This window comes from Anopheles arabiensis, chromosome 2 (genome assembly GCF_016920715.1).
Source record: "Anopheles arabiensis isolate DONGOLA chromosome 2, AaraD3, whole genome shotgun sequence".
NCBI classification, from domain to species: domain Eukaryota; kingdom Metazoa; phylum Arthropoda; class Insecta; order Diptera; family Culicidae; genus Anopheles; species Anopheles arabiensis.
This window is the reverse complement of record NC_053517.1, coordinates 95,688,320-95,715,706: the sequence shown is the minus strand read 5'-3', so window position 1 is coordinate 95,715,706 and position 27,387 is coordinate 95,688,320. Positions and strand designations below refer to the sequence as shown.

Here is a 27,387-nt window from a genome sequence, read left to right as displayed (position 1 = left end):
TTGGGGTTGAGAAGAAGCTTTTCATTTCTTTAGCACCTACAAGCATCCGGTGCAAGAGAAGACCCTGTGTGCAGGGTTTTGCTAGATACTGTGCGTTTTAAAATTTCAGCATTTTTCAGTTGTACAACTGTCAATTCAAATCTGACTCATTGTCAATAGTGTAAGCTTACATTGTTTGCAATATTAATTCTTATTTGAATGTTAACAGCATTGCTCAACGATCGCGATCCATTTTCCAGCAGCACAGCTGCCAAACGCACATAACAGTTGTTGAAAAACATCTCACAGATAATGCTGTCAACATTGGAAACTAACATAAATTAAACTAGTTTCCAGATCAGTAAGTGTTTCAAATAGATAGCGTTAAGGGGTTTTCCAATTCACTTTTGAATGTACATATCATTATTCACAGCCAGCAATATGTTTTTCAACAGTTACAATATACAATATGTGACGTATTTGCATCACAATAAATTTTAATTTTCTCCACTTGATTTTCAACAATTAAATTTTGAATAACTGAATAAATATTGTGATGCAATTTCACATTTTTTGAAAGACATCAAGCTAGCAGTAACAAATGCTGTAAAGGCCGGGCTACATTGGCCGTACTCGCAAGTGTAATTTCGATTTTCATTAGCGCATCTAGTGGCGGCTGGTGGAAGCTTTTTTTGGTCGTCGGGGGAATGGTCGTGCCGGATCTCAAAATTAATTAGTTTTTTCACCATTTTTCGATGCGAAAACGGCTGAAATACTTGCACAACATATTTATGTATCAATTACAAAGCTTTCCCAGTCCAGTTAAAGTGAAAAACATGGAAAAATAACGTATTTTCTGGAGCATCCCCAAATTGTTTGGTAAAATGCTTCGGTCAGCCGCCGCCAGATGCGCTAGTGAAAATCGAAATTACAATTGCGAGTACGATCAATGTAGCCCGGCCTTAAGATCTTTGTTTTTCAGTCTGAAAAGAATCATTTAATTAAATAAAAATAATTGCAGTATGAATAAAAAAACAGGTCCAGGTTTTAAGAATTTATAGCATTTTAGTTGCAGTAAAGAATTGCTGAAAATGATCTTGCCAGAATTAGTGCCAGAAACAAATCAACACTATGATGGTGTTTAATGAACAAAATGATCCGAACCCATCTTCAGTGCAAACAATACTTTGGCAACTACTGTAACCCTGCTCAAATGGGATGGCTACATGTTAGCGATGTTTTCATTTTACATTCTGCACGATCTGAGCGCAATGCCACCGTGCCAGAGAATGCACTTTTCTCTCGCGGTAATGTAGCGGAACGGAAAAAAGGGATTTGCCGATGTGCAAAAAGGCAAGCAAGCAAGAATATGCAAGGAATTTTGCAGCATTTTTATTTTTTTGCTATTGCACATTTGCTCGCAACCACACACCGCCCGTTACGAGCGCGTTTGCAAAAGCGTTTAAAAATAGTTACCGGCTCTCCGTTCGTTTGGGAACGTTGGAAACAGTCAAGTGCGCAAGTTAGTCCGACTCAATTTAAAGAACAATTTTACTCTGGTTTGCCCCATCGACAGTGCGTGCAGAGTTGCAAAATATTGCATAGTGCGTTGTAGTTGTTGTTGAACCTGCTTGCTTCATTCTGGTAGCGATTACGGTGGGTTTAGTTTCGCACAGTAACCTTCTTCGTTTTTGTTTTGTCCCCCTCTTGGACGGTTATCAACCAAACAATGATAAGAAAGAGCTCATTAGATTTAAAAACAAACACACTCAACAAGGTTCACATCCTGGAGCAAACGGGGCATCGCGTTAGAGTGTTGCTTCTTCAGATTTCATGAATGGATGGTGATCATTCTGGGCGGTTGGCCGTACGTTGGAAGAGTGCATTACTCATCAACTAAAATCGTACCCCCTGGCCTTGTTGAAACACCATCGCGTGATTCAATGTGTTTCGTAAACATCGTACGATTCTTCGACAACAGACACAAACACACAACACGCTGGTACACGCAGGCGTGACCACCGTCATAGGCAAAACACACGGAACACGTGAGGTTGGTGTTGTTGTTGTTGGTTTGATTATGATGCGAGGGGAGTCAACGGAATGGAATAAAAAATGGTAGAGAAATGAAAATGCAACTCTTCTGGAAGTTGCAAGAACATCACGGTTTTTGCAGATACATCAGAAAAGTTCCACAAATAATTTTGAGTGTAAATTTAATTAGAAATTGAACTTCGGTCCTACATCACGTTCACAATATTCCAAAAATAATACAACCAAACACGTGACCAATTACTGAACAGCCGCAATGCAACAGATGGAAATTGGACATTTTAATGATACGCAAAACCAACACGCACTATTCGAATCCATCTAAGTGCGGGCAAGTTCTTCCACTTCCCAAACCGTTCTGTTCCCGTTCAAAAACACAACCACCTCGGCGCCCCTCTATTCATCAAGGGCACCGTTCCAGCAAGCGTCCCGCGGGAAAGCCAAAACCGGTGGCCGGTGGGAACGTGAAGTCACGAAAAGAGATGTGAAGTGGAACAGGAAGCACTAAAGCAAAAGGGAAAAGCAACACACACCACCGAACATGCTGGAGAAAACAACAGCCTTCATTAATGGCCTGTTGCTCATTGCAGCCGTGGGTGGGTAGGTGGGAGTAGCCCACCAGCGCCATGTCGCCATTCGTGGCAAACCGTCGTCGTCGGGCGGTGACTTCCGATTGGTTTCGTGCAAATGTGTCTGCGTCATGCATCGTACGATGTTTGATTGCGGACCAGTATATGGCCTCCCTCGCTCGCCGTTTTGCAGGGTACTTCACTTCTCCATCTCCTTCATTGCCGCCTAGCGTTATCTGGAAGGCAGAGGGTCATGAGCCACACCCTAAAACAGAAGTCCCCATTCCATATTGTAACCCCGTTTTCGTTTGTGTTCGTCGGGTTATTGTTGACAGACAAATAGTGCAAACAAATCGACGAAAAAAAACCCCGAAAGATTATCACAAACCACACACATTTGCATGCTGATCGCGTAATGGAAGCGTTTTGTAAAAATAAATCGCATCTGCATCCGCGCGATCAGATCCGTAAATCGTCACCGCGTCTATTTCCATCTATAAAGCACCGTTTGTGTGTTTTCTGTGTTGCCATCTCTCTCTCGCTGCAACCATCTCTCGTATTTTACTCTCGGTACTTTTAGTTTTCATTATTAAACGACTCTATGTGGCCGAGTTGCGCCAGGGATGATATAATTATCGCTAATTGTTGCGCACCGTATCTCACCCGGCGCTGCTGCGTAACAGAATGCGCCAACGCGTCAAACGACGACGGATGGGGCGGTACACACAGGTTGCGACACGCGTTGTTGCTGCTGCGGTGTTTGTCGCACCAGATATGGACTTTGCGATGATTGCGTGTGTGATAGGGGGGCGCGAGTGGTCACATTGGCAAGGGAGTTCGCTCTATCACTTCGCTTATCAAACGTTTCATTGCTTGCCAATCATCTCGATCGAGTGATGCAAGTCAAATGCTTTGCCATTTCTGAAGCAAAACTCAGGCGAAGGGTGACTGTTTACGCCAGAGCAAAATCGGTGATGGTGCAATATTGACCGTAAGGTACAAGATATGCGTGCAGTAAGCAAAGAAGCATTTATGCAGAGGTCTTCCGTTGCATTGTAAAGTAATAAAAGTTATCACGAGCGCAGCGGATTGCATTCTAAAATCAACAACCAAGCACAAGGCAAACGTAGCAGATGATATCACAACACAGCCATATGACAACGGAAGGGACGGTTTGTGACATCATGTGACACGATTTTAATAGCAACTGGTACGGTTATTTTGTTTTTTTTTCTTTTGTTATATTGTAGAGAAAAAAACTGATTTAAAAAAACACAAATCTACGAAACTGTAAACATGCAATAACGTTTCTATGTTATGTATTTTATAAGTTGCATTTCAAATTTGTACCACCCAGTCAGACAAACGGATCGAATGGAACGTTATCCCGCCACGATGTAGCAAACGGCTCAGCCTACAGATTGCATCGGGCCGTGCGTAATTGAACACGATTACACCAATCGATTGAATTGTAAATGCAATACCGATTCGTTCGACAGCGGCAAGCCCATTTGCTGCGGGACGTCGTCGCAGCGGTTCAGTCGCAATGGACCGACCAGGCGGCGGTTCGCTACAAATATATACACGATCGTACGATCGTCGTCTTTTCCGGCCCGACCGGTAGCAAATGCAGGGTAGAGCTGGCACGGCACTGGACGGGCTTTCCTGCTGCTGGCCACGCACGTAATACGATATACCATCGTGACGTCGTCGTCGTAACTGTTCTTTTTCTTATTCGGAATGCCACTAATGTGACACTAGTCAAACATACCAGCCAGCCGTAGTGCGTATGATCATTTTACATCCCTCCCCCATTGCATCAACGGTGGAATGTTAATGCAGGAATTTATTGTGGACGCCCTCTTTTTCTCACAGCGAGAGGATCGATTTGCTTATTGTACAAATATGCCAACGATGCACCGAATCTTTTCCATTCGTTTGCACCATGCAGTGAGGGGGGGGGGGGTTTCACGCTTTCTACAGCTGTGGTTTTGCTTTGCTCAGCATGAATTGTGGATTTGTCAAAGCTAATTTACGATTGTTTATAAGACACGCCGTGAGGTCTATAAACATAAGTCTGTGTTCGAAGGGAGATCATTTAGTTTGTATTGATTTATTTCGACACAACTCAGAGTACGAATTGAGCCAAAAATAGTTTATAAAAGAAGGCTGACTTTGAATTACTTTAGCCAAATAAACATTTTTGCCATGTTTATGTATTGTTGTCAAACTCGAGGAAAAAAACACACGCACTTTAGTTGAAGAATCAGGCCAAACAAATCATCAGCGGGAACGGTAATGCTTTCTGAGCGATCTTCTTGCCACATATCACAGCGGGATTATGTTCCAAAACCAAATTACAATCTCCGAAGAGAGGAACAAAAAAACCAAAACTCCACAACATACCACCAGGCGCAAGTCTCAACTGTGAGTGATGGACACGAGACATGCGCCACGACATGATGTAATGAGATAGGGCCCCCCCCAAAGGTGAAACAACCCGCGCCAGCCCTGTCTGGGCCCGCATTCATGTCGTGATGGATTCCATATCGGGCCCGAAAACTGAAGATTAACCACAAAAAAAAACCGGCTTTAAATTGATCGACGATTGGAAGGAAAGCCGCCCACCGGAACACAGTGCCGGGAGTGTGTTGTGGGGCAGGGAAATGCATTAGCCACAGAACGGCACCCACACGACGGCTGGATAGGGTGTGTGTTAAAGGTGGAAAAGAATTTAATTTAAACTAGAGATAATTTATGTATTCGTTCTTTTGTGCCCTCTGGCCCTCCGGGTGCATCGCACGAAATGCATCACGCCGCCCACACGTAGAGAAGCTCTGAAATGCATTTATACCGTTCTCTAGCCTGTCCCACACACGCTACCAGCAGAAAGACGACTGCCCCGGCCACCGTTGCAGCTTAAGGCAGCATAATGTATGGGATATATTGGGCTGAAGGATTTTAAACATGATAACAACACACGGAGCAACGGAGTCTATCTGATGTTGGTGGATAAATTATTACCCCCGTGTAGGTGTGTTTGCTGCTGCTTTAGGGCGCAAAGAGAACAATACTGCCCACACCGGCGGTTCAGTTACAACGTTTGCCCGGAAGGATCAAATTTATGTTTTTTTTACGAGAGAAAGTTTATGAAGATGTTCCCCTAATAGAAGGGATAATCAAATTGTGGTCACAGTAAACGAGCGAAGCGATCGCTTGAAGTGGTAATTTGATTTAATCTTCCTATGCCGATAATAGGCTATATTTTATTTAATAAAACGTGCCTTTTACGATCGTTTCTTTTCCCATTTTTGGGAGAAATTTCCGTGCACCACTCAAACACGATCAAACGCTGGCACCGAGATCATGTAAGGTAAACACAAATGCCCTTTTTTCTCGAATATCTTCAAATCGAACGATCGGTCGATCGGTTGGTGGGTCGGGCTTTTTATTGACATATTTCCCATCCGATATGTGCGTTGTTCGTGAACATTCTTCTCCATGGTTCGAGCCATGGTTGACCCCTCACAAAGCGTGTCTAATATTTACCTTGCCTACATAACTCGTGATGCGATGCTTTTTGAAGAGCAGCGGGCCACCGGTTGGCAAGCGTTCAAGTGTTGTGCTCTCTTGCTGCTTCTTTTCATTTGCGAAACCGATCGGTAGATGGAAGACGAATAATCAACAAAGGAACGAAATTAACAAACTCTCTCGTGTGTATGTGTGTTTCGTTGCAGTTTAGTGCAAAAAAAAACACGGACGTCCCAGCAAAATGTCCGTCTTTAGGTCTCAATGGGCTTCTCAAGGTGGTTATAATGTAAAAAGGAAGGCGGGGTAAAGCAAACACCCCTAATACGGGTAGCTAAAAACTGTATAAAATAATTACAATAAAAAAAGTGAAATTTAAAACGATCAGTCAATAAGCATTGAATAATTAAAACCTGTTCTGTTAACTAATTAATTTTCAAATAAATTAATTTCACAGCATGACGCTTTTGCTCCGGCTTCCCCTATACAACTTAATGGCTCTTTAGCACACCCATCTATCGCTACGCATCGTGCAACGTGGAACGGCGAATGAAACACCTTGCAGCACTGCTGGCCATAAAATTGTGCTTTAGGTTGTGTTGAGGCTACATTCCTCCGGCGCACCATCGAACGTTCTACGAACTTCTTCAGACTACGTGGAGCCTGCCTTCCCAAAAGCAGCGTAACGATGGCATATTTAATTCACTGCGGTGGAATTCCTTGCTTGATCGTCTGCTTTTTTGCACGATTATGTATGCTTTCCAGCTTAATGCCCTCCTATTGCACATAGCTTCAAAGCATGAATGCAAACACACATTTACACCTTTGTTTGTGCGGTTCAAACTCGTCCCCGTGGGGCGTTCGCAAAATGAGAAAGAAATGCCAAAATAAAGTAGCGAATTTACTATTCCTAACTCATCGTCGCAAGCATCGGCAATGTACGGGACGTGGTGTCGCGGCCGTTCGGCAGCTTCAGGCAGCCACAAACGCACCAAACGGGGTGAAAACAACTGCCACGAATGAAACCGACCCGTTTAGCCGTTATTCCGGACAAGGTCGCTGCCGAAAGCGTTGGCCCAAGCGTTGGTGATGGTGTAAGTCTGTAAGGAGGCGCTTATATTTTTTATTTTGCACACACATTTCTTTCGAGCAAAACGTGCCGAGCCGAGGCAAAGCGAACGATTTTTCACCAGTGCCACACGGGCAGGGAGTGACATTGAAACATGCTCAAAAGACGTCATACTCCCGGCATGGGACGACGGTGTAAAGTTTATGCATTTTTCAGCATTTGTTAATAACCGCAGCCCACTCGGGAGGAGGAGAAGGAGGCTTCTGTGCGAGTGAATGAACCCGTTGGTGACAATTTTTTTCTTATTGCAAAAGTGGCATTATCGATCCGAAAGTTGGAGTTGCATCTCTTTTGCTTCGTCTGGCAAGTGGGTTGCGCTATTGCTCAAAAAAAGGAAAGTGACGATCAAGCAGGACCCGTACTTAATAATTTGTTACAGTACGCCGGTGTAGGAAGGGATTCAAAATACAACCCTCAAGAGTAAATCATTCAAAAAGAAAAAAGAAGAAAAAAACGACCACAAAGTAATGATTTTCCAAAATAAAACAACCGAAAAATAAAGCCGAATAATGAATAGCATCATCTTTTCACCTTCTCAACTCGGTGACTGACAGAGAGGGATAGAGAGAGAAAAGGAGGAAGAAATAGGTCCCAAATGCAACCGCTCAACCGGCAAGTTAAGTGAAACTGCTTTTACTTTTCAACAGTTTGTCCATCTGATTAATATTCGTACTTGGTTCATGGTTCCTTTTTTTGGGAATTTGCTTGCGGTCCGAAAAGAAAGCATTTTTTTACCTTTCTCCCATTGGGATCTCTCACACTCCAACGAAAAACAAAAAAAAAAAAACTGGACCAACACAACATCGTGTGTACCGTCGAGCATCGGGGTATGTGATTTGGTGGAAAATAATTACACTAATGGTGTATGCACGCGAGTGAAAACTCGTGGGAAACTACACTTGGGATAGCTTCCAGGGCAAACATCTTGTATGTGTGTGTGGATTATCCCTAAGAAAGCTCAAGGCCACCTCAAGGCATAAGCAATTCCAAGTGACTTCATCTTTCATCCGGACTTATCGTTGGAGTTACGGCAAGCAAACCTGGTGCACAACAAGCTTTGCAGAAATCACTGCTCGGAGGAAGAGTTTGTGGTCCCTGAATGGCAGCGAGACACACTATGAATGGAGCACCGTCCGTGTGAAGAAGGCGGGTAACAGTCGGGACAACTTTTTTAATTGGACATGCAATCGCGTCATCTGAGTACACACGCCAACACACACACACACTCCCTCCCACACACGGTAGCCAAATTCCCGGCCACAATTCTCACGCGCCTTGTACGCGTAATCTTTTTGCGCAGATGAGTCACGACGGCTGGGAGGTACAACGGAAAAGGAAGCACGAGGTCGTCGTTTCCACCGCTTTTGGAAATGAAAGAAAATGTTGGCATTATGATTACTCTTTCATTCAACTCTGCTCACTATAAAATAGCTAGCTGAATAAGAGCTACTGTTCCAGTTCTACAAGTGCTCGACAGTTCTATCGGTTGAAAAGGTACAGTATCAGTTTGGCCCTTTGCATCCTTTCTCCTTCAGCTGTACTAATTAGTTTGCGGCTGGGCAGGCAGAGGCACTCTTTTCACCGGAGAAAGTAAAACAAGCTCAAGGGTGTATCACTTCAGAAGGGAAAGTGAATCCAATTAGAACCAGTTGAAGTGCTAACCGGGCAACCATGCCGCGAACGAGAAGCCGTGAACAAACAATCCTATAAGAAAAGTTTACCGATTGGATGCACAATTGGAAAACAAAGTGTAACAGAAATATAGGAGCATTTTTAATAGTTATATTCTTCTGTAATCATTTCGTACAAATATTAAAATCAGAACAACAATTGTAACAAACAATAGAATAATACTAAAACAAAAGGATATTGACATTGAAAGGTTAAAATTATCTAGCTTGGTTTTTTTCTATTTATTTTATAAAACTCTTGAGTCCGCTGAAGATCAACCCAAGGTTACCGTAAGTCAAGAAATGAAATTGAAGAATTGAAAGCTTCCAAGTGTCTGTGGTGCGTAAATTCCCCAACCAAACAAACAAACAAAACTATTCAGCCCCAGTACGAAGAACACTACGGGAAATCTTAACACAGCCTAACAATCTTCCCCTTTTCACAGTGCCGATCTTATACCCGAGTTTCACCACAAAAGTGCGCTAGAGAAGAGACGGCGTTAACAGCAAGCGTAATGCTCAATCAGCCACAATCAAACGGGACGCCCTGTCCCCTATCCCTCGGATGCGCTCCGGGTCAAATTATGACTGACAAATGGGATCTTCACATCCATCGACCGATCTACCAGCTGCGCCCACCAATGTGTGTGTGTGTGTGTAAGCGCACTGCTGCAACATTTAATAATGTTTGATACCACAAGATAAACGGCACCTTCGAATAGGGCTGAACGGAGGGAAGCGTAAACAAACAAAAAGCACCATCATCCTCATGCGGCAAGTCATTACCGCTGCAATTCGTTACAGTCCGTGCGTGCAGGCGCATATTTGTCTCACCCCGCTCTGAGGGTGCATCAATTTATTACATTTAGTACAAAACATTGGCCAAAACCAAAAAACACACACACCGTACATGAACGGTGCAAAATTTGGTTTATGATTTGGGACGATAACCCGAGCGACAGCCCCGGTACACGGTATTGTGCGAAGAGGGAGTAGTTCCCTGATGGCAAGATACGCAAACCCCTGCAAATACAAATCGTTCGATAACGAATTTTGACCTCAACAAAACGGTCCGCTCCGGCGGCTCTCCAGCAGCGAAGGGTAGATAAATGCATTTATTATAACACCATAATCGGGCGCATTATTTGTTTAGCACGATTGCCTCTTTTTCCCTTCTGCTGGGATGTGTTTTATTTTGTTCCGTATTTCCTGGTGCAAGGAGCCGAACCACACGGGGCCCTTTTATTGTGAAAGATTTTTAATCTGACAGTGGAAAAGGGATTTTAGCGGCAGCAGGAGAAGAAGAAAAAACTATCTTCCTACATAACAGGAAAAAAAAAGACTTATGACACGCAGAGAGGATCAACACGCGGGGGCAAGGAAGCATAATAAATTACACACGAAATCGGGGGGATGGGAAACCTTCAAATTCATTACATGTGGCTTTTCTTTTGCATTAATAAAAAAGGGAAAGACTGAAGAGCTCACTGAACCACGCAGAACCACGTGTTAGCGTGTGTGCAACGGAGCGCCCATCTGTGTGCGATGCAGCGATAGAATTAACGATGGGACGTCCCGGCATTACGTTGAGATATAGCTTTAGAGAAGGCTTTAAAAAGGCTTCTGGGAGGGTATAATTTAAAGGCTGAACATAACGCAAACTGTATCTGTGTACCGGCGAAGAGATAAAACTTGAAGCAAGGGGAATGCGATCATCGACAGAATGTTGGAAGAGTGTTGGAAATTTAGCGTGACTGTCGAAGCGCTATTATCGCTTTGCTTGCAATGTTTGATAATCGATTGGAAGTGAAGGAACATCTACGTGTACGTGAGATGTACGGTTTCAAAAGACAATACAGCCGATAGCACGGTGTTGAAGATAAGATTTTGAGAGGAATGAGTATTTCCAACCAACTGTTTCTTGGGAGGGCGGCTGTACTCGATGAATATTTTTAGAAAATCATCACAAAACGTGTCCTAAGGTCATATAACATTAATTAACCGTATAGAGCTACTTTATATGTTAATCTTCCTCTTGTTTCAGTGCGAAATTTCGTGGATTTTAACCAGGTGTACATGGAATATATGCACAAATTTGGCATTCATTTATGCACGCAACCAGGCAGAGGCCCCGCGGTTACAAAGTAAAAAGCCTTTCCAGCCGAAAACCCGACAGCCCCCGAACGTTCTACCGTGAGTAAATTAAAATACGCCTCGGGGTTGCATTCCGCGCAACGTGGCCACACCATTGTAATGCGTATAACGCGCACGCCTCTCTACCCCACTCCAATTTGTCTTCTCTGTCTTCTTCGTGGCAACCTGTTGCTGCTGTGGCGCATCTTTCCGGTGCGGTGGTGAGTCACCGAAAAGGCGCAGCAGAACCGCCATAAACATACAACCAGAGAGGGGAAGTAGGTAGGCCAGCATTGATGAGACATGCAAATAGGAACGAAACGTGAGACACTGCAATTGCAGAAAGGGAAGCGCACTTACCCGCAATCGTGAACCGGTCCATGTAGTTGATGAGGTTGACGAAGCACAGGACGCCTACCGTGAACCAAGCGTTCGCCCCGATCGAGCTGGTCGTCGTCGTCGTGACTGTGTCCGTGTCCTCGTCGTGCGGGTTCCCCCGCGCGACGCGCAGCTCGCCCTCGTCCATCGAGGACGTTACCGAGTCGGAGTCCGTCGGCATCAGGCGCTGCTGTGAGTTGGTGGCCGGGATTTTCCCCGCCGGATTAGACTGAATGCCACCGCTGGCCGGTGCTTTGCCCATGATGGCGGTTGCCGCCGCACCAACGTTCCCACCACCGGCCGGCATACTGCTGCTGTCCGCGGTGCTGCTGTCCACGGGATCGATCGGAGGTTCCGACGCAACTTTGCTGTACCCTTGACTCGAAGGCATTCGAACGTGGAGCGCGCCTCACCTACCCTCGGTTTTTCTTCCCCTGCCTATCCCTAGCTAGCGCTACTGTTGCTTTACGATGGCGGCTACTCGGATCGGTGCCTTTTCCTTGTTCGCTTTCACACTGCTGCTCTCTTTTTTTTTTGCCCACGTGTGTGGCGGTGGCGGCGGCGTGCGCGCTTGCGAGAGGAAAGTGATTATGTGGCAGACGTGTGTCAACGGTATCGTACGATTATTGTTACGCTGCGGCCACGCGATACCGCGTCGGCACTTTCTTCCGTGGCAACGCGTCACAATGTAAACAACACACAACTACACACGCGAGCTATCAAAAAACGGTCTTGCACACAGCGCGGGGCACGACGATGCGGGCAGCCGGAAAGATGGGGAAATTCTTTACCACTTTCACCCTGCTGCTGACTAGCACACAACACCGGGATCTTCGCACAGATCCTCGACACTTGTAAAGGTTATTTTTACCCAACTAACATACAGAGATGTAAACACGCACAGACACACACACACACACGCACACGCAGAATCACTTTGCGAAAAATCAGACCGATCTATGTCGCTCGCCGCACACTCGGATCGTGCATTACACAATTGATAGGCGGCGTTGTGTGCGTTTCACAACAATGGTGAACTTCTGTTATCTTCACGCCGTGTGTACGGTGATGATACTCCAGCGGATGCTTTAACTTTCGCGTCCGGTTGATGTTTCTGCTTCTAGTACGCACTCCGGAATGATCCGGCTCGGTGGCAGAATGAGATTTTCTATCGGAGCGTGCTGAACACGTTCTCTTGCCACGAGAGATAATTTTGGTCTAGTCTCGCCTAACCGGGGTCAGAGACAGGCCGGTTGATCGAAGCGACATGAACAACCGTTGGGGAACGCGTTTACACTGCCTCGTTGGGGTTTGCTTCGGTGCACACTGGGCAAGGAAGGCAGTTCGATAATGGACAAAAATATTCAAATCACTCAAATCAAAAGATTAAACCGTTCCAAATCTTTTCTCCACATTAACAAGTGCAAATGAAAAGAACGAAGAAAAGGAGCATCAAAAGAATCAGGTGACATATACACACCAACTAAGAAGTAATAATCATAGTTTTTTAATCCGTTTCAAACTTCTTTATCCAGTGTGCACTGCTCGATAAGCACATGCTAACTGCTCGAAAGCTTTAATTCATTTGATTTTGACAAGCCGGTAAACAGCTCGAAAGCTACGGCTTCACATATTTGAATTTATCGTATGTTAAGTTTTTTTCCGTTGGTTGTATGTGAATTTTGATTTTAACGAATAAATTTACGCTTATATTTATTCAAAAGAGTCTCTTTAATTAGTGTAATTGTGAACATCAAACAAATGGAGGAAATTATTTATTTTCAATTATACAAGATAGCAAAACGGATTAATGTCAGAGCAAAATTCTGGCAAAGAAATGTAATTCGATGTTCTTTCGCTAACACTTTTACTACTCTTTAGATTCTTTATGAACCACCTTTTCCAATACAAGGCATACGATACTCAGCAAGGTTCCACACACGTATGCGTACCACAGCAACATCAGATCCTTTACTTTTACCACCTCGTTAGCAAACTTGTTCCGTTTATAAAACCATGCAGGTGTCGATTTGTTGTTATAGTAGTATTCATATATACCAGACTCAAAGACAGCCCGAATGTAAAACACTAACAGATCACGAACCCGCGGCAGAACCATAAAACACATGGGGTACTCAAACATTTTCACATTAGCGAATCGATATTTTTCTATTCGATACCGTATGTAATCTTCCCTGCCATAACCCTGCCTGATGTCTATTATGTTTGCTGTCATCATCATGGTTAGCAGTTCATTGTCGCGACCCTTTTCAAAGCTGCATCCGAGACCAAATCCTAGCTGTGTTCCATTTGGATATGTTTTGAAGCCGAAAGACCTGGGCTCATCGTAATCTTCAAACAAACACTGCTCATGAATCTCCTCCAGCGTGTTTATCTCAGGGCCGTATCGTACAATCGACATGAACGATATGATTAACGATTGGTAGGACGAGATGAGAACTATACCCATCAGGCAAAACATGGTGAGCAATCGGTTCTCAAATGTCCCTCCATAGGTCCGCGATGGACCTGCTAGACACGTCATGACCAGCTCCAGGACAATCTCCACAAAACGGCACCTACCAAGTATTTCGCCAAACTGTGAAATAGTAACCGCCATCGTCAGCACGAGCATCAGGTAGGTTATCCATACATATTTGTCGAATGGATCGATCAGTACGGACACGATCGGCTTAGGTTTGGCCCGCGGAACATTTACTGCTATAAATGTAGTCCCAAACGTATGTAAAAGCCAACTCCGGTACATATACTGAAACCCGATTGCAGAATAAATATCGCAGGGATGCGAAGAGTTGGCCATTTGAATGGCAGACGCATTTCTCTTGCTACACACCAGTTCCAAAAAGTACGCGTCAAAAGTCATCACGCTACTTATTGGTTCATAGTAGAACATCGTTAGGTTATAGCCGTGCATATCTCGAGTCTCATCGGGAACCGCAATCTTGTAGGGATCGATTGTAGTTGTCTGATTAGAATACTTATTCCAACGATAGATTGCTATTGTGTTGCTGTGGTCATACACCACTCGGTAGCCAAATCTCACCAGCTGCACAAGTGATTCATTCGCCGCAGATTTAACCATTTCATGTATCCGTTTTGGGTAGAAGTAAATAGCTTTTACACTTTCTTGCAATGAATTTACCGTCTGCAATAGAAAAGTCACAAATAAGTATCATGTTGTAATTGCGTTGCGTCGGAAACAATGCGTACCTGAAAATCATTCAAACTATCGATAAGGAGGAGATTGCAGCTATGGTAAATATCGTCGTTTGTGATGTTTATTATAACCACTTTCGAAACCGTTTTCGTGTAGGTAACTTCACTGATTATGTGGGGCAGTACTGAATCCATGACAGTGTCATGGCTTAACCACAAAATCACCAGATTACGATATTTAGCGACAGGACACACCTGTCGATGCAGCTCGAGCAATGTGTGCGCGTAAAAGGTTGCATTGACGTTAGGAGCAATGAGAATAAAACACGCCGACACTGGTACGATAACTAACACTCCAAAAACTTTCAGAACAGACATTACTCTAAGCATTGGTGCGGATTTTTATTGAAATTAAGACCGATCTGGAGTAATAGACAGTAGTCTCATCGACGATCGAATAGTCTCGACGATCAAAGATGACGATCAAACACGATCTGAATTTGAATTAAAAATCAAAATTAGCTTTACGTTATTTAAAGGACATCAAAAATTGTGTAAAAAAAACACATCTGACACTGTCAACCACTGTCAAGTGTGAACTAGCGAATGCGTTTTGCACTACTGTAGGACTTGCGGTTGTTGGCAGGTGTTCTGGTAATGAAATTATAATGCAAAACACTTAGATATAGATGCATCTAGGAATACTCTACACATGCAAGCATATCAAATGGACCTGGAGTTCCAATGTACGTTAAATATACATGCATTAGTGCATACGGTTTAAGGATGTGATTCGATGATTGTGTCTATTAGTTGAATTATTTCAAAAGTTCCTGGATTATTAAACAAGAAGATTATGATTAAAATTAACGCTTTCATCTTTGGATCTAGGTTATACCTGGCAAACAGCAACGTACGATGAGACCTATGTGATTGCATGGGTCAAGTTTGGAAACATACGGTAAGTGCCATCGCCCATGTTTTCTATTTGCAACGTTACTTTCCCGAATTTCGTTTAATCATTCTCAATAATAAGGTGTGTGATGTTAAACTAACTAATTTGTTTTTTCAGAGTTGATAAACTGTTAAAAATACATTTAAATTAAATTAATATTGCATCGTTTACAGAGAACATGATTATACTATCCAATAGATAGATAGAAGTAATATTACATATATAATCTAAATCTTTAATGTACTAAATTACTTACTTACTCACTTTATCATGCTGTAGAATGACCGTTTGGCAGCCAGCATCCTAGAGCACAACTCAACTACAGTCTGTTCCCGAGTTACGCGGTTTCTGCGTTCCCGACGAATCCGCGTAACTTGAATATCCGCGTATGTCGAATTTCACGTTTTTTGACTAAAATACTATTGCTAACTCGGAGTTTTTTATTTAATTTAGTTTTTTTTATACACTTTATCATTTATTTGATATGATTCGTGCAGAAAATTATAATATTTCTGGCTTTAAAGCGGTTTCAATTTGTTAGCATAAATGCAATTTATACCGAACTTGACGCAAATTGTACTGATTTGACATTTAATCTGTCAAATTTAGAAAACCGCGTATGTCGAGAACCGCGTAACTCGGGAACAGATTGTACCATGTTATTTTCTATGCTGACCTTTGACCTCGATGTAAGGGGTAATAGCATTACACTATTTGCTAGTGGAGCATCTAGCTGTTCGTTAAAATGGTCATTGAGTAATTCATCACAGTACTAATCCCACCGCGAGATGATCACTGGTTGGTTACTCACACGATCTCCATCCCTGTTCCATATGTCTCTCTGGTTTGCTCGAGTTTGCTCTTTCCATGCTTGTTTATTTAAACGGTGAACTCGTTTCTCTTCGCGTCTGAGCCGTGTATATTCCTCTACGCATGTCCACATTCTATGACGTTGCTGCTTTGCTCGGTATGCATTGTTCTTACGTTCGGTCACTTGTCTGTATTCGTGTGGTGGTGCGAGTACTTGACGTGGTGCAAGCATCTTTCTTATTCATTTTGTTTAATTTATTTTTTAGAGCGCTCTACCTCTCACTCGCAAATTCAGCCGTGTCTTTTGGTAGTAGTGGCCGGAATCGATGTTGGCTGCTCTATGTGTTCTGAAATCTAACATAGAGTCGTCGGCGGCATACTAACACGTGGTGGATCTGATTGAAAGTTTCTTTCTCCAAGGACATCCTCGTGATCTTGTGGATATCCTTGCGCGCAAATTTGGTACTTTCAACGACCAGATTGTTGTCCTGTTCTCCACGATTGTTCCAACTACCATCATCGTACCTATGAGCACAGGCAAATTGTGACAGCCAGTGTATTGGCGGTACACTGGTACCCCGCTAACTTTTGCATTGAAGTTCTCCAGGATGATTTTGAGGTCATGCTTCGTACTCTAAGCAATGGTTTGCGCGAGGCAGTAAAACAGGTCCTTTTTCTCTAAGGGGGCGCAGGGATAAGGGCGTGAACGTTTATGAGACTTTTGATAAAGAATTTGCCTCGCATGCGCAGGGTGCATAGCCTATTGTTTGTAGTCTTTAAATCAATTATTGTCGATTTCAGCCTATGGCGAAGCCTGTTCCTAGTACCCGATGGCAGGTCGATATTCATGAGCTGCAATGAATATCGTTGCACTGCTTGTGCACACCACACCTGTTATGCACACCGTTTTCTAGCCACCGAATCTCGTGTAGAGCTACGAGGTCGATGCTCAGTGTGAAAGAAATGTAATTTGTACTACTCTTTTCTTTCGATAACTTTCCTATCTTTTGAATTCTTTATGAACCACCTTTTCCAATACAAGTGACACAATACTCAGCAAGATCCCACACACGTATGCGTACCACAGCAACATCAGATCCTTTACTTTTACCACCTCGTTAGCAAACTTGTTCCGTTTATAAAGCCATGCAGGTGTCGATTTGTTTTTGTAATAGTATTCATATATACCGGACTCAAAGACGGCCTGAGTGTAAAACAAAAACAGTTCACGAGCCTGCGGTCGAACTATAAAACCCATGGGGTACTCAAAAGCTTTCGCATTAGCGAATCGATACTTTTCTATTCGATACCGTATGTAATCTTCCCTGCCATAGTCCTGCCTGACGTTTATTAAATTTGCCGCAATCCTTAAGCTCAATAGTTCATTATCGCGACCCATTTCAAAATTGCATCCTAGACCAAGTTCGGGATACGTTCCATTTGGATATGTTTTAAAACCGAAGGACTTGGGCTCATCGTAATCTTCAAACAAACACTGCTCACGAATCTCCTCCAGCGTGTTAATCTCAGAGCCGTACCGTACAATCGACATGAACGATATGATTAACGATTGGTAGGACGAGATGAGAACTATACCCATCAGGCAAAACATGGTGAGCAATCGGTTCTCAAATGTCCCTCCATAGGTCCGCGATGGACCTGCTAGACACGTCATGACCAGCTCCAGGACAATCTCCACAAAACGGCACCTACCAAGTATTTCGCCAAACTGTGAAATAGTAACCGCCATCGTCAGCACGAGCATCAGGTAGGTTATCCATACATATTTGTCGAATGGATCGATCAGTACGGACACGATCGGCTTAGGTTTGGCCCGCGGAACATTTACTGCTATAAATGTAGTCCCAAACGTATGTAAAAGCCAACTCCGGTACATATACTGAAACCCGATTGCAGAATAAATATCGCAGGGATGCGAAGAGTTGGCCATTTGAATGGCAGACGCATTTCTCTTGCTACACACCAGTTCCAAAAAGTACGCGTCAAAAGTCATCACGCTACTTATTGGTTCATAGTAGAACATCGTTAGGTTATAGCCGTGCATATCTCGAGTCTCATCGGGAACCGCAATCTTGTAGGGATCGATTGTAGTTGTCTGATTAGAATACTTATTCCAACGATAGATTGCTATTGTGTTGCTGTGGTCATACACCACTCGGTAGCCAAATCTCACAAGATGCAGAAGGGTCTCGTTTGCCGAAGCTTTAACCATTTCATGTATCCATTTTGGGTAGAAGTAAATAGCTTTTACACTTTCTTGCAATGAATTTACGATCTGCAATGGAAAAGGCACAAATAAGTATGAAGTTGCATGCGTTGCAATTACTTTAGGGAAACAATGCGTACCTCAAAATCATTCAAACTATCCATGAAGAGAAGGTTGCAGCTGTAGAATAAATCTTTGTCCGTAATGTTTTCTCGAACCGCTATCGAAATCGTTTTGGAGTAGGTAATTTCACTGATTATGTGTGGCAATACTGCATCCACGACAATGTCATGACTTAACCATAAAATCACTAGATTACGATATTCAAGGACAGGACACACTCGTCGATGCAGCTCGAGCAATGTGTGCGCGTAAAAGGTTGCATTGACGTTAGGAGCAATGAGAATAAAACACGCCGACACTGGTACGATAACTAACACTCCAAAAACTTTCAGAACAGACATTACTCTAAGCATTGGTGCGGATTTTTATTGAAATTAAGACCGATCTGGAGTAATAGACAGTAGTCTCATCGACGATCGAATAGTCTCGACGATCAAAGATGACGATCAAACACGATCTGAATTTGAATTAAAAATCAAAATTAGCTTTACGTTATTTAAAGGACATCAAAAATTGTGTAAAAAAAACACATCTGACACTGTCAACCACTGTCAAGTGTGAACTAGCGAATGCGTTTTGCACTACTGTAGGACTTGCGGTTGTTGGCAGGTGTTCTGGTAATGAAATTATAATGCAAAACACTTAGATATAGATGCATCTAGGAATATTCTAAACTTGCAAGCATATCAAATGGACCTGGAGTTCCAATGTACGTTCAATTTTACATGCATTAGTGGATAAGATGAATGCATAAGATAATAAAGATGATTATGATTAAAATTAACGCTTGCAAACAGCAACGTACGATGAGACCAATGTGATTGCATGAGTCAGGTTTTGAAACATATACTAAGAGTTATCGAACGAGTTAACCTTATGCACTAATGCATGTTTAATGAACGTGCATTTTCTATTGGCAACATTACACTCCCGAATTTTATTATAGCATTCTCAATACTAAGGTTTGTGATGTTGGACTTATTTGTCGTGGTGTACTATCAGAGTTGTTGAACCATAAAATTGACATAGAAAAGAAGGGCAATTTCATTGAAATAAAAAGCTAATGTTTGATGTACTGACGTAGACGAAAATATTTAATTCGTCTAAGTAAAATATCATCGTATAAAACACTTCCGGAGGTGATGTGTCGAACATCCTTACCTTATTCTTACATATACTAAAGAGCATTGTCAGGCTCATTGGCTTGTCCATGTCATCATAGTTGAATGACTGTTGCATAGTTCTACCGAAACACATTTGTTCACTACAATATCTCTGTTTATTATAATAAAGTTTGATAAATGTTGGGTTTGATTTCCAGTTCCCGTTTTCTCTACTCCTCCTGCTGGCTTATGTGTCTCTTCATCCTGGGAATGGGTTCATGGGTTTGTGTATGTGTGTGTGTGTGTATCTGTGTGAGTCTGTAAGTTCGCAGCTTTGTAGCGAGCCATTATTTTCGAGGGGGGAAATATTACACAGTACATGGCGACGCGGCTGCAATATGCTACAATGCACTTTACATGTTTTGTGTTTCGTTAGCGCTCATCTCGGGATCTCTTCTCTTCTCGCTTCTGACCCATCTCTATCCTCCCCCCCCCTCCCCCTCCTGCCGAAGAGTTGCCGCTCTTCTTGTCTTTATGTCGTTTGTCTTAGAGTGTCCTATGGGTATGGGTAATCTAGGTATGGTTTGCATGCGTCTGTATCTGGCGCTTCCGATGCGTCTCGGCTGCTGGCCGCAGCGCCCATCAGCATGACTAATCGTAATAATGTATCACATTTTGATAATGACGAAACGAATGGTTTAAAACGAAACAGAAACCCTCACACCGGTCCGGTCGGGCGTTTGTGTCGGGTGTGAGTGTTAAGTATATAATTGATTACTATCGATTAACACTACTGCTACTGTTGCTGCTTCTGCTGCTGCTTCTGCTGCTGCTGCTACGGTTTTGCGTCAATAGTTTACAGCTTGCGCACGCTGCTTTCGCTTCAGGCATTAAATATTTATGTTTTATTACATCATTTCTAATTGTGTCGTGTTTAGGCGCCGATCCGGTTAGTAAGAATACATCTGCACGTCCGCTTCTTGGCAATGCTTTCTTTAAAATTTATTGTTTTATTTTGCTGTTGCTGCGCATGCTGCCTGCTAACTTGAATGAATGTGCCGAAACGACTACTACTGCGCCTAAACCTTTCAATTTAAGTTTGCAAAAATGAACGCACTAATGGAAGCAGCTTATAACTTTAGCACTCGCTCTTGCTCTCTCCCTCTCTCTTTCTCAGTGTCTTACTTTTTAATAAAGTTGTTATCTACGTTTTAACTTTTTTGCTAAATTTGCTCTCCGATCGGCTCTCTAACGCATCACACGATTTATACTCTTAGCTAAGATGTTTTCTTATATACACACACCTCTGGGCTACTGTGGAAAGATGTCACCGTATTATACATTGCGCTATGATATATGTTTCTTAGTTAACTAGCCTTGGCAATAATAATGAATAGTTGTGCTGGATTCGTTTCGCTATAATATCTGCACTTAGTTTGCTAGTTTACTGTTTGCAAATCTGCTTCTACCACTAACAATAAACCTCACTCAAAACAGGGAAGAAAATGTGATAAAATTCTCTGCTACAATACTTTTAGTAACTATGTATTTCGAAATGACCACTGAATAATAAGCATTCTAAGCATTGGAAATGAGCAAAATTAAGGTAAAATTTACACAAAAGCAGTCCATACCTAAAATTGTTCTTTTTGTTCAATTTAGTGATGAATTTCTGTACTCTTTATCTATATTTTCATAAATTTTTGTAAAAAAAGAGTTATTTTCTTTCTAAGTTAGTGCGATATTTGTGTTCTCTCTAAGCCTGTATGACCACCTCCTAAGCATAGAAATTATGTGTGTGTGTGTGTGTTTTTTTTTTTTAAATACTCTGCACCTAAAAACTCATTCCTTCCATTTGTTAGTTTACACCTTACATACATAGAACATGTTCGCAGTGGAGTGTACAGCTGTGCTTTAATTGTGTATAGGGTCAATAGTTTTATCTCTTTTGCTTTGTTTCTGTTTTCCTCTTCTATAGTTTGGGTTTAAATAACATCGTCTCTCCGATCGCTAGCATCATTATTTATGGTTATTTAGTTCATTTCTTACATTTAAGTTCATGTAAAGCTCTTGTACCATTTTCTGTGATCCCTTTATTTTTTATGTAAAGTTATCATGTATTTTCAAATTGGTTTTGTAAAGTAAAGTAAAAATTGAAAGATAGGAACGTGTTAAACTGTGTGTGTGTGTGTGTGTGTGTGTGTGTGTGTGTGTGTGTGTGTGTGTGTGTGTGTGTGTGTGTGAGAAAAGTTTGTTAAATCAGTAATAAATAAATAAGTAATAAACTTGAAACTGAAAATCATTAAGGGAGTTGAAACATAGAGGAAAGTAAATAAGAAGTAATAAAATGATAGGATATTCGATTTACTTTGAATAACTATAGTTACAAAGCCGTTCTTAAAACAAAAAAATTAAAAGTAAAACAAAGTGGAACAACACATCGAAGAACGTAAAAACTGTATTATTGGTTAATCTAATCTTACAGTTAATTTAAACTAAATTTGATAATTCGTCTGTTGATGTTAAGGGACACATATAATAATGTTTGTTGAACGAAAAATAGTTTTGTTTCAAGTAAATGTTGGCTCAACTACGATTAATACGTTCGATGAGAACCTTCTCGCTTTCTACTTTCCACTATTCCAACCATCGATCATATCTTCTTCCCTATCTTTTTATTTCTTTATATTTAGTTTTATAGATAGTTTATTTTTTTGTGTGTCTGCCGTTTCTCCTTGCTCGCGCAGGCAGAAGTTACGATATAATTACATATGGATACTATGGGAATCAATGTTCAGCATCGAAATATGTTCAATTTGCTCTCTATTTGATAAAACCAGGTGACTTTAAGCACCACCAAAGCCGACTACTGCACTGGTCGGGTAGCCGTTAGCACGGTTGTAGGAACTTTGACAACTGAACAGACCTGGAAACGTAAGGGACGGTTTAGTCAAACGGCTTGGCGCCTGCTTTCAAAGAGTGCCTGTGTTGTTTTCGAACAAAACAAATTCCTAGTCTTTTTAGTGTGTGTGCTTCTTCTATTTGCGTTGCTTACACTCTAACACCATTCAACGGGTAAAAGGAAACAACCAAAACAGGGAAACCCTATACGAAGCTAACAGCCAAACGACTACCTGCTAATCCGAAGCAACGAATGTGTATGGAACAATAAAGCGAAACACTACTTCACAGTAATTAAAATTTTGTTTCTCCATTGAAGTCTACCTCCTTACCAATGGTTGGAATAGGACATCCATTATGCACTGTGATAAACGATTATGAGCTTATCGAGACAACGATGTTGCTTTTATGTTGCTATACATTCGCAGTGGGAGAGGTTTTAGTGCATTTGGGATGAGGAACTGCTGTAAACATTATGATTTTTAAATCTATATTTACTATCAGTTTTTAGGAGTTGTAACGGGTATTTTTCTTGCCGGTGAGCAAACACCATTCGCTATGTACAGGGTTGCTGAAACTTTGCCTTAAAACTGTGTTTCCTTTTTGATTAGTGAAATTTACAACGTTTTATCCGTCTCTTGGTTGAGTTTTTGCATCGCTCGCTATATGTACAGGTTGAACAGTCTTACATCACTAGTGTATCCGTGAGCGCCGTGATCGATTGAAGGAAGAAGTTTACGTTGCACTCCACTGATTGCAAAGTGAAGTAAAGTAAGGTGGAAGAAAGAAGATGAAAGCAATGCTAGAGAATAAAGAAATGACAACAAAACGAAGACAAATCACCACAGATTCGGGCAGATGAATACAAAAGACATAGTAGAGAATCAGTAAAATTCATTAGAAAGAAAGAATTTTGGAAAAGAAAGGAAAAAAATGTAAAAAAACATAAAACAAAAACAATTTAAACAAAACTATATGGATAAAGCAAAAACACCAAACTGAACTATAATTAAAACAATAAGTAAAACGTGATAGTTGAACTTTTATTCATAAACTATACAAAAAATACGTTGATTGAAAGAAAAAAAAAGTCGAGAATAAAACAATACAAAAATTCTTGCAAATAGGAGGGAGCAAAATATCATCAGTTGGCAACGATAACTGATTCTAAATAACATTGATCTAGGTGAAACTCTTAATCCCGGCTAAATCTTACCGATACTAACCTTACCACACTAACTAAACCTAGCGTAATCTTATCATTAACTATCTGTATGCTCGTTCGACTGAAGCAGCGCATATTTGCTATATTACTCCATCTTCATTAGCCTTCGAACGGACGAGCTGTCGTGGAGCTCCCATTTCACCTTCGTGCGTACCTTGTCCGTTCTCTTGTTTTTGTTTGTAATATCACGAGTGTATTTTGATGGCATTTGGGGTTCAGCATTTACTTGCATTTACTTGTGTGTTTGTTGTTTTTGTGCTACTTTTGTATGCGTTTTGATTACCTTTCATATACACTTACCAAGCCAACCGGTCAAGTGTGCGATTATATATTTCTCCCTTGTTTGTTGGTTTGATTTTGTCCATCCCAAACCCCCTACAGACAGGGTACAGTACCGCGAGCAGTTACTTAAGCCATTTGAAGAATAGTAACCTTCACCTGTCGGTTTTAGTGTTTTTTTGTTTGTTTGCTTTGTTTTGTTTTAGGGCTAATAAGTGTTGAATCAGTGAAAGTGTCTACAACAGAATATAAATATTATTTGTTCGTTTTGTGGCTGTTTTGTTGCAAGCATTACGCGCTTCGCACTACTTTCGTTTCGTTATTGTCTGCACTTGTTCGGAGTGATGTGCGTTTTCTTGTTTATACTTTCGTTATGCTTTCATTTTCTTTTCTATTTTTTTCGCTCTCTCTCTTTCTTTATCATTCGCATTGCTCTAGTGTGCTTTTTTGTTTCATAGGTTCAATAGTTTGGGGCTTTAATCTCTACATTTACCTTTTTTTATTTTATTCTTCCTTCTACCTTCTTTACTATCGAGCATTAGATTACTTAGAGTTAAGATGTTTTTTAAACTTCCATTTCCATAATGTGTGTAGTGGTTGTCTTTTTTCGTGTAGTTTCGTATTTGTTATCTAAGTCTTTGCTAAAATGAACAACAAACCCCACCAGGTTAGAAATATGTTTTACATAGGCGAAGTTTACTAGCCCTGGTGGCTGACGGTTTGCCGTTGAAAGTAAAATACTTGTTTGTTTGTTTGTTTGTTTGTTTGTTTGTTTATGTTTTGCGTTTGAAAGAATTTTCATGAAATCATAATTGCTACCCTTAAACCTATATTATATACTGTGTTCTCTTAGCATGTCACCTGAACCCTGCTGGATGATAACAACGGCAGAACGAACTGAAGCCGAACCGCAGACATGCTAGTACGTTAGTATGTGTCATGTGTGCTATGTCATTATTTTGTTGTGCTGTGCGCGAGTTGAGTTGTGCTGCCGTTTCGCTGACCACCCATCGCCTGTTGGTCACTTACTCATTTCTAAGATTAATAATTGACATTTTGTTCTTTTGTGTTTCAATATCAATACCACCCATCCGCACGTGAACGGAAGCAGTGTGCCTCTATGGTTCGCGCTCGTAGCTCGCAAAGTGTGTGTTGATCGACTGCACGCATTGAAATCTTTCGCCCGCAGTGGTGGTGCAGCTCCTCGTGGGTTGCCGTCTGCTGTTCGACCACTGCCCACTGCTTAATCTTAATGCTATTGAAATCCGTTTTTGGCCATTTAATAGTGTGTTTGTTTGTGCTACGTTGTTTTACTAGTATCTGCTATGTTTTTTCACCGTGTTTGAGTTCGATTCATTTACTGCGCTGCGCTTTTAATTTGTTCTTTGCTCTACTGAATCTTAACCGCTGCTCTTAACAAACTCACCGGTCCACTCTAAACTCTAGTAGGAATTAAAGATAAGGTATAGAAAAAATGCCTATCATTAAAACTGTAACTGTAATGTGTTGCTTGCTCTCGATTTCTTTACTCATTTTTGCTATAATTCTACGGCTTCAGCCAGTCGCTCTAACAGCGTTGGTGCGTGGTGTTAAAAACTAAACGGAATAAATTTCAAACGCTGCTGGCTCATATCTGTTTGCGAGAAAGGATTAAGCTTTTTATTTAATGGGCCAAATGATGTTGTGGACATTTTTGGGGATGAGTTGATATATTTTACAAGCACTCGAATGTAACACGTCAGATCGTACAAGTGAAACTGAAGCAAAAAAAGGGATCAGATGAGTGGCGTTTGGTTCACACTCAGAGCAGCTCACCATTGATCGATAATTATCATTTAGCTCGTGTAAATATTTTTCATTATTTATTTTCTTATTTAGCATTTTGTTCCTAACACACCATCCAGTGACAATGGTTCGGAAAAGCAATAGACTCCAGAAATAACGGGGCAATAGAGTAGAAGATGTAACTAGTACAACTAAGCAACGGATTTAGTGTTTGCACTAAAGCGTAAGCGTAGCACCGTTGGGCGAGCTGGGAACGAGGGATGATCGTTTCGGCAGACAGTGCGCGTGTTCGTTAGCCTCTCTCTCTACCCGATCTAGAGAGCAATTTTGGGCCCATTTGGGAGCAATGAAGATTGAGTGAGTATGCACACTTCCGGTGCTATAGAAACTGATCTGAACAAGAAAATTAACAGCTTCACGCTTGCTGCCAACTCGTTTGCATGATTTGCTAGCTTTGAACGGGCGCGCTAGAGAGAGTGTGTGTGAGACAGAGAGCGAGAAAGTGGCTACGACTATTCAACAGTACACTATTAACAGACAACAAGGGCCGTCTTCTAGGAAGGACAATTGGAGGCAAACGAAATCAGGTCTCTAAGAAGTGATTTTTTGTTTTGTGCGTGTGTGCGTTCGTGTTGGTACGTCGGTTCCGTCGCAACGGTAGCCGAGGGTTTTAGCAACCATTTCTGCTCACAGCAGCAAGCATCGAAACAATAACCCCCGGGAGGGTAGGCGTTGCTGCTTTACGATGAGTGGTGAGTAGCCCACTCGATTGGGTTGGTGCTTTACGAGTAGGCTCGTAAGCGATGAAGATTGGTAGACGGGGTGGCGTGCTGGGAGTGTGACGAGACGAAGGGCACGGAAAACGAAACCGCTGGAAGGAGGTGCGCTGCGTGGAGGTGCAGCCATGACTGGCCACTGGGGATGGTTTCAGCCATTCTCATGTATCGTCCGAACCGTTGGTCGCTCGTTCCGGCTTCAGCGAGTCCATCGCGCCGCTTGGTCCGGTGATGGCAAGCATCTGTTGCTGCTGCTGCTGCTGTTGGTGCTGTTCGCCCTCATTGTTGTTGGCGGCGACCTGCTTGGAGCGGCGGTACTCCTCACTGTCCATGCGATTTAGCTCGAATGCCGAGCTGACCTGTGTGGCGATGCGAAAGAAAAGGCAACACAATGTTTGAATAATACGTGTGGCACGGTTGTAGGTCAGACGGTGAGGTTCTTTACGTGTGTATCTTTACGATGAGGAACACAACATTTGCTACTGGAGGTCAATGCTTGTGTAGTAATGCAGGTAAAAATACACATTTGGGGGTAAATGGTGGCATTTTTCGACACAAAAATGGTTGTGATTGTAATCTGCAGTTGCA

At 42.1% G+C, this 27,387-nt stretch overlaps 2 protein-coding genes across 6 annotated transcripts in view; both read right to left on the bottom strand.

Moving 5' to 3' along the window:
* LOC120908683 (protein spinster) overlaps window positions 1-12,659 on the bottom strand; it is a 28,114-nt gene extending 15,455 nt beyond the window's left edge. For all 3 annotated transcript variants that reach the window (XM_040319940.1, XM_040319939.1, XM_040319942.1), the window contains exon 1: window positions 11,421-12,659. In XM_040319940.1, coding sequence (XP_040175874.1) covers window positions 11,421-11,829 — 409 coding nt within the window. In that variant the 5' untranslated portion in view covers window positions 11,830-12,659. The remainder of the gene's footprint in view (window positions 1-11,420) is intronic.
* A 7,327-nt stretch (window positions 12,660-19,986) lies between these two features.
* The window catches only part of LOC120894057 (potassium voltage-gated channel subfamily KQT member 1), a 242,049-nt gene continuing 234,648 nt past the window's right edge, over window positions 19,987-27,387 (bottom strand). For all 3 annotated transcript variants that reach the window (XM_040296406.1, XM_040296407.1, XM_040296408.1), the window contains one exon: window positions 19,987-27,158. In XM_040296406.1, the coding sequence (XP_040152340.1) occupies window positions 26,961-27,158 (198 nt within the window). In that variant the 3' untranslated portion in view covers window positions 19,987-26,960. The remainder of the gene's footprint in view (window positions 27,159-27,387) is intronic.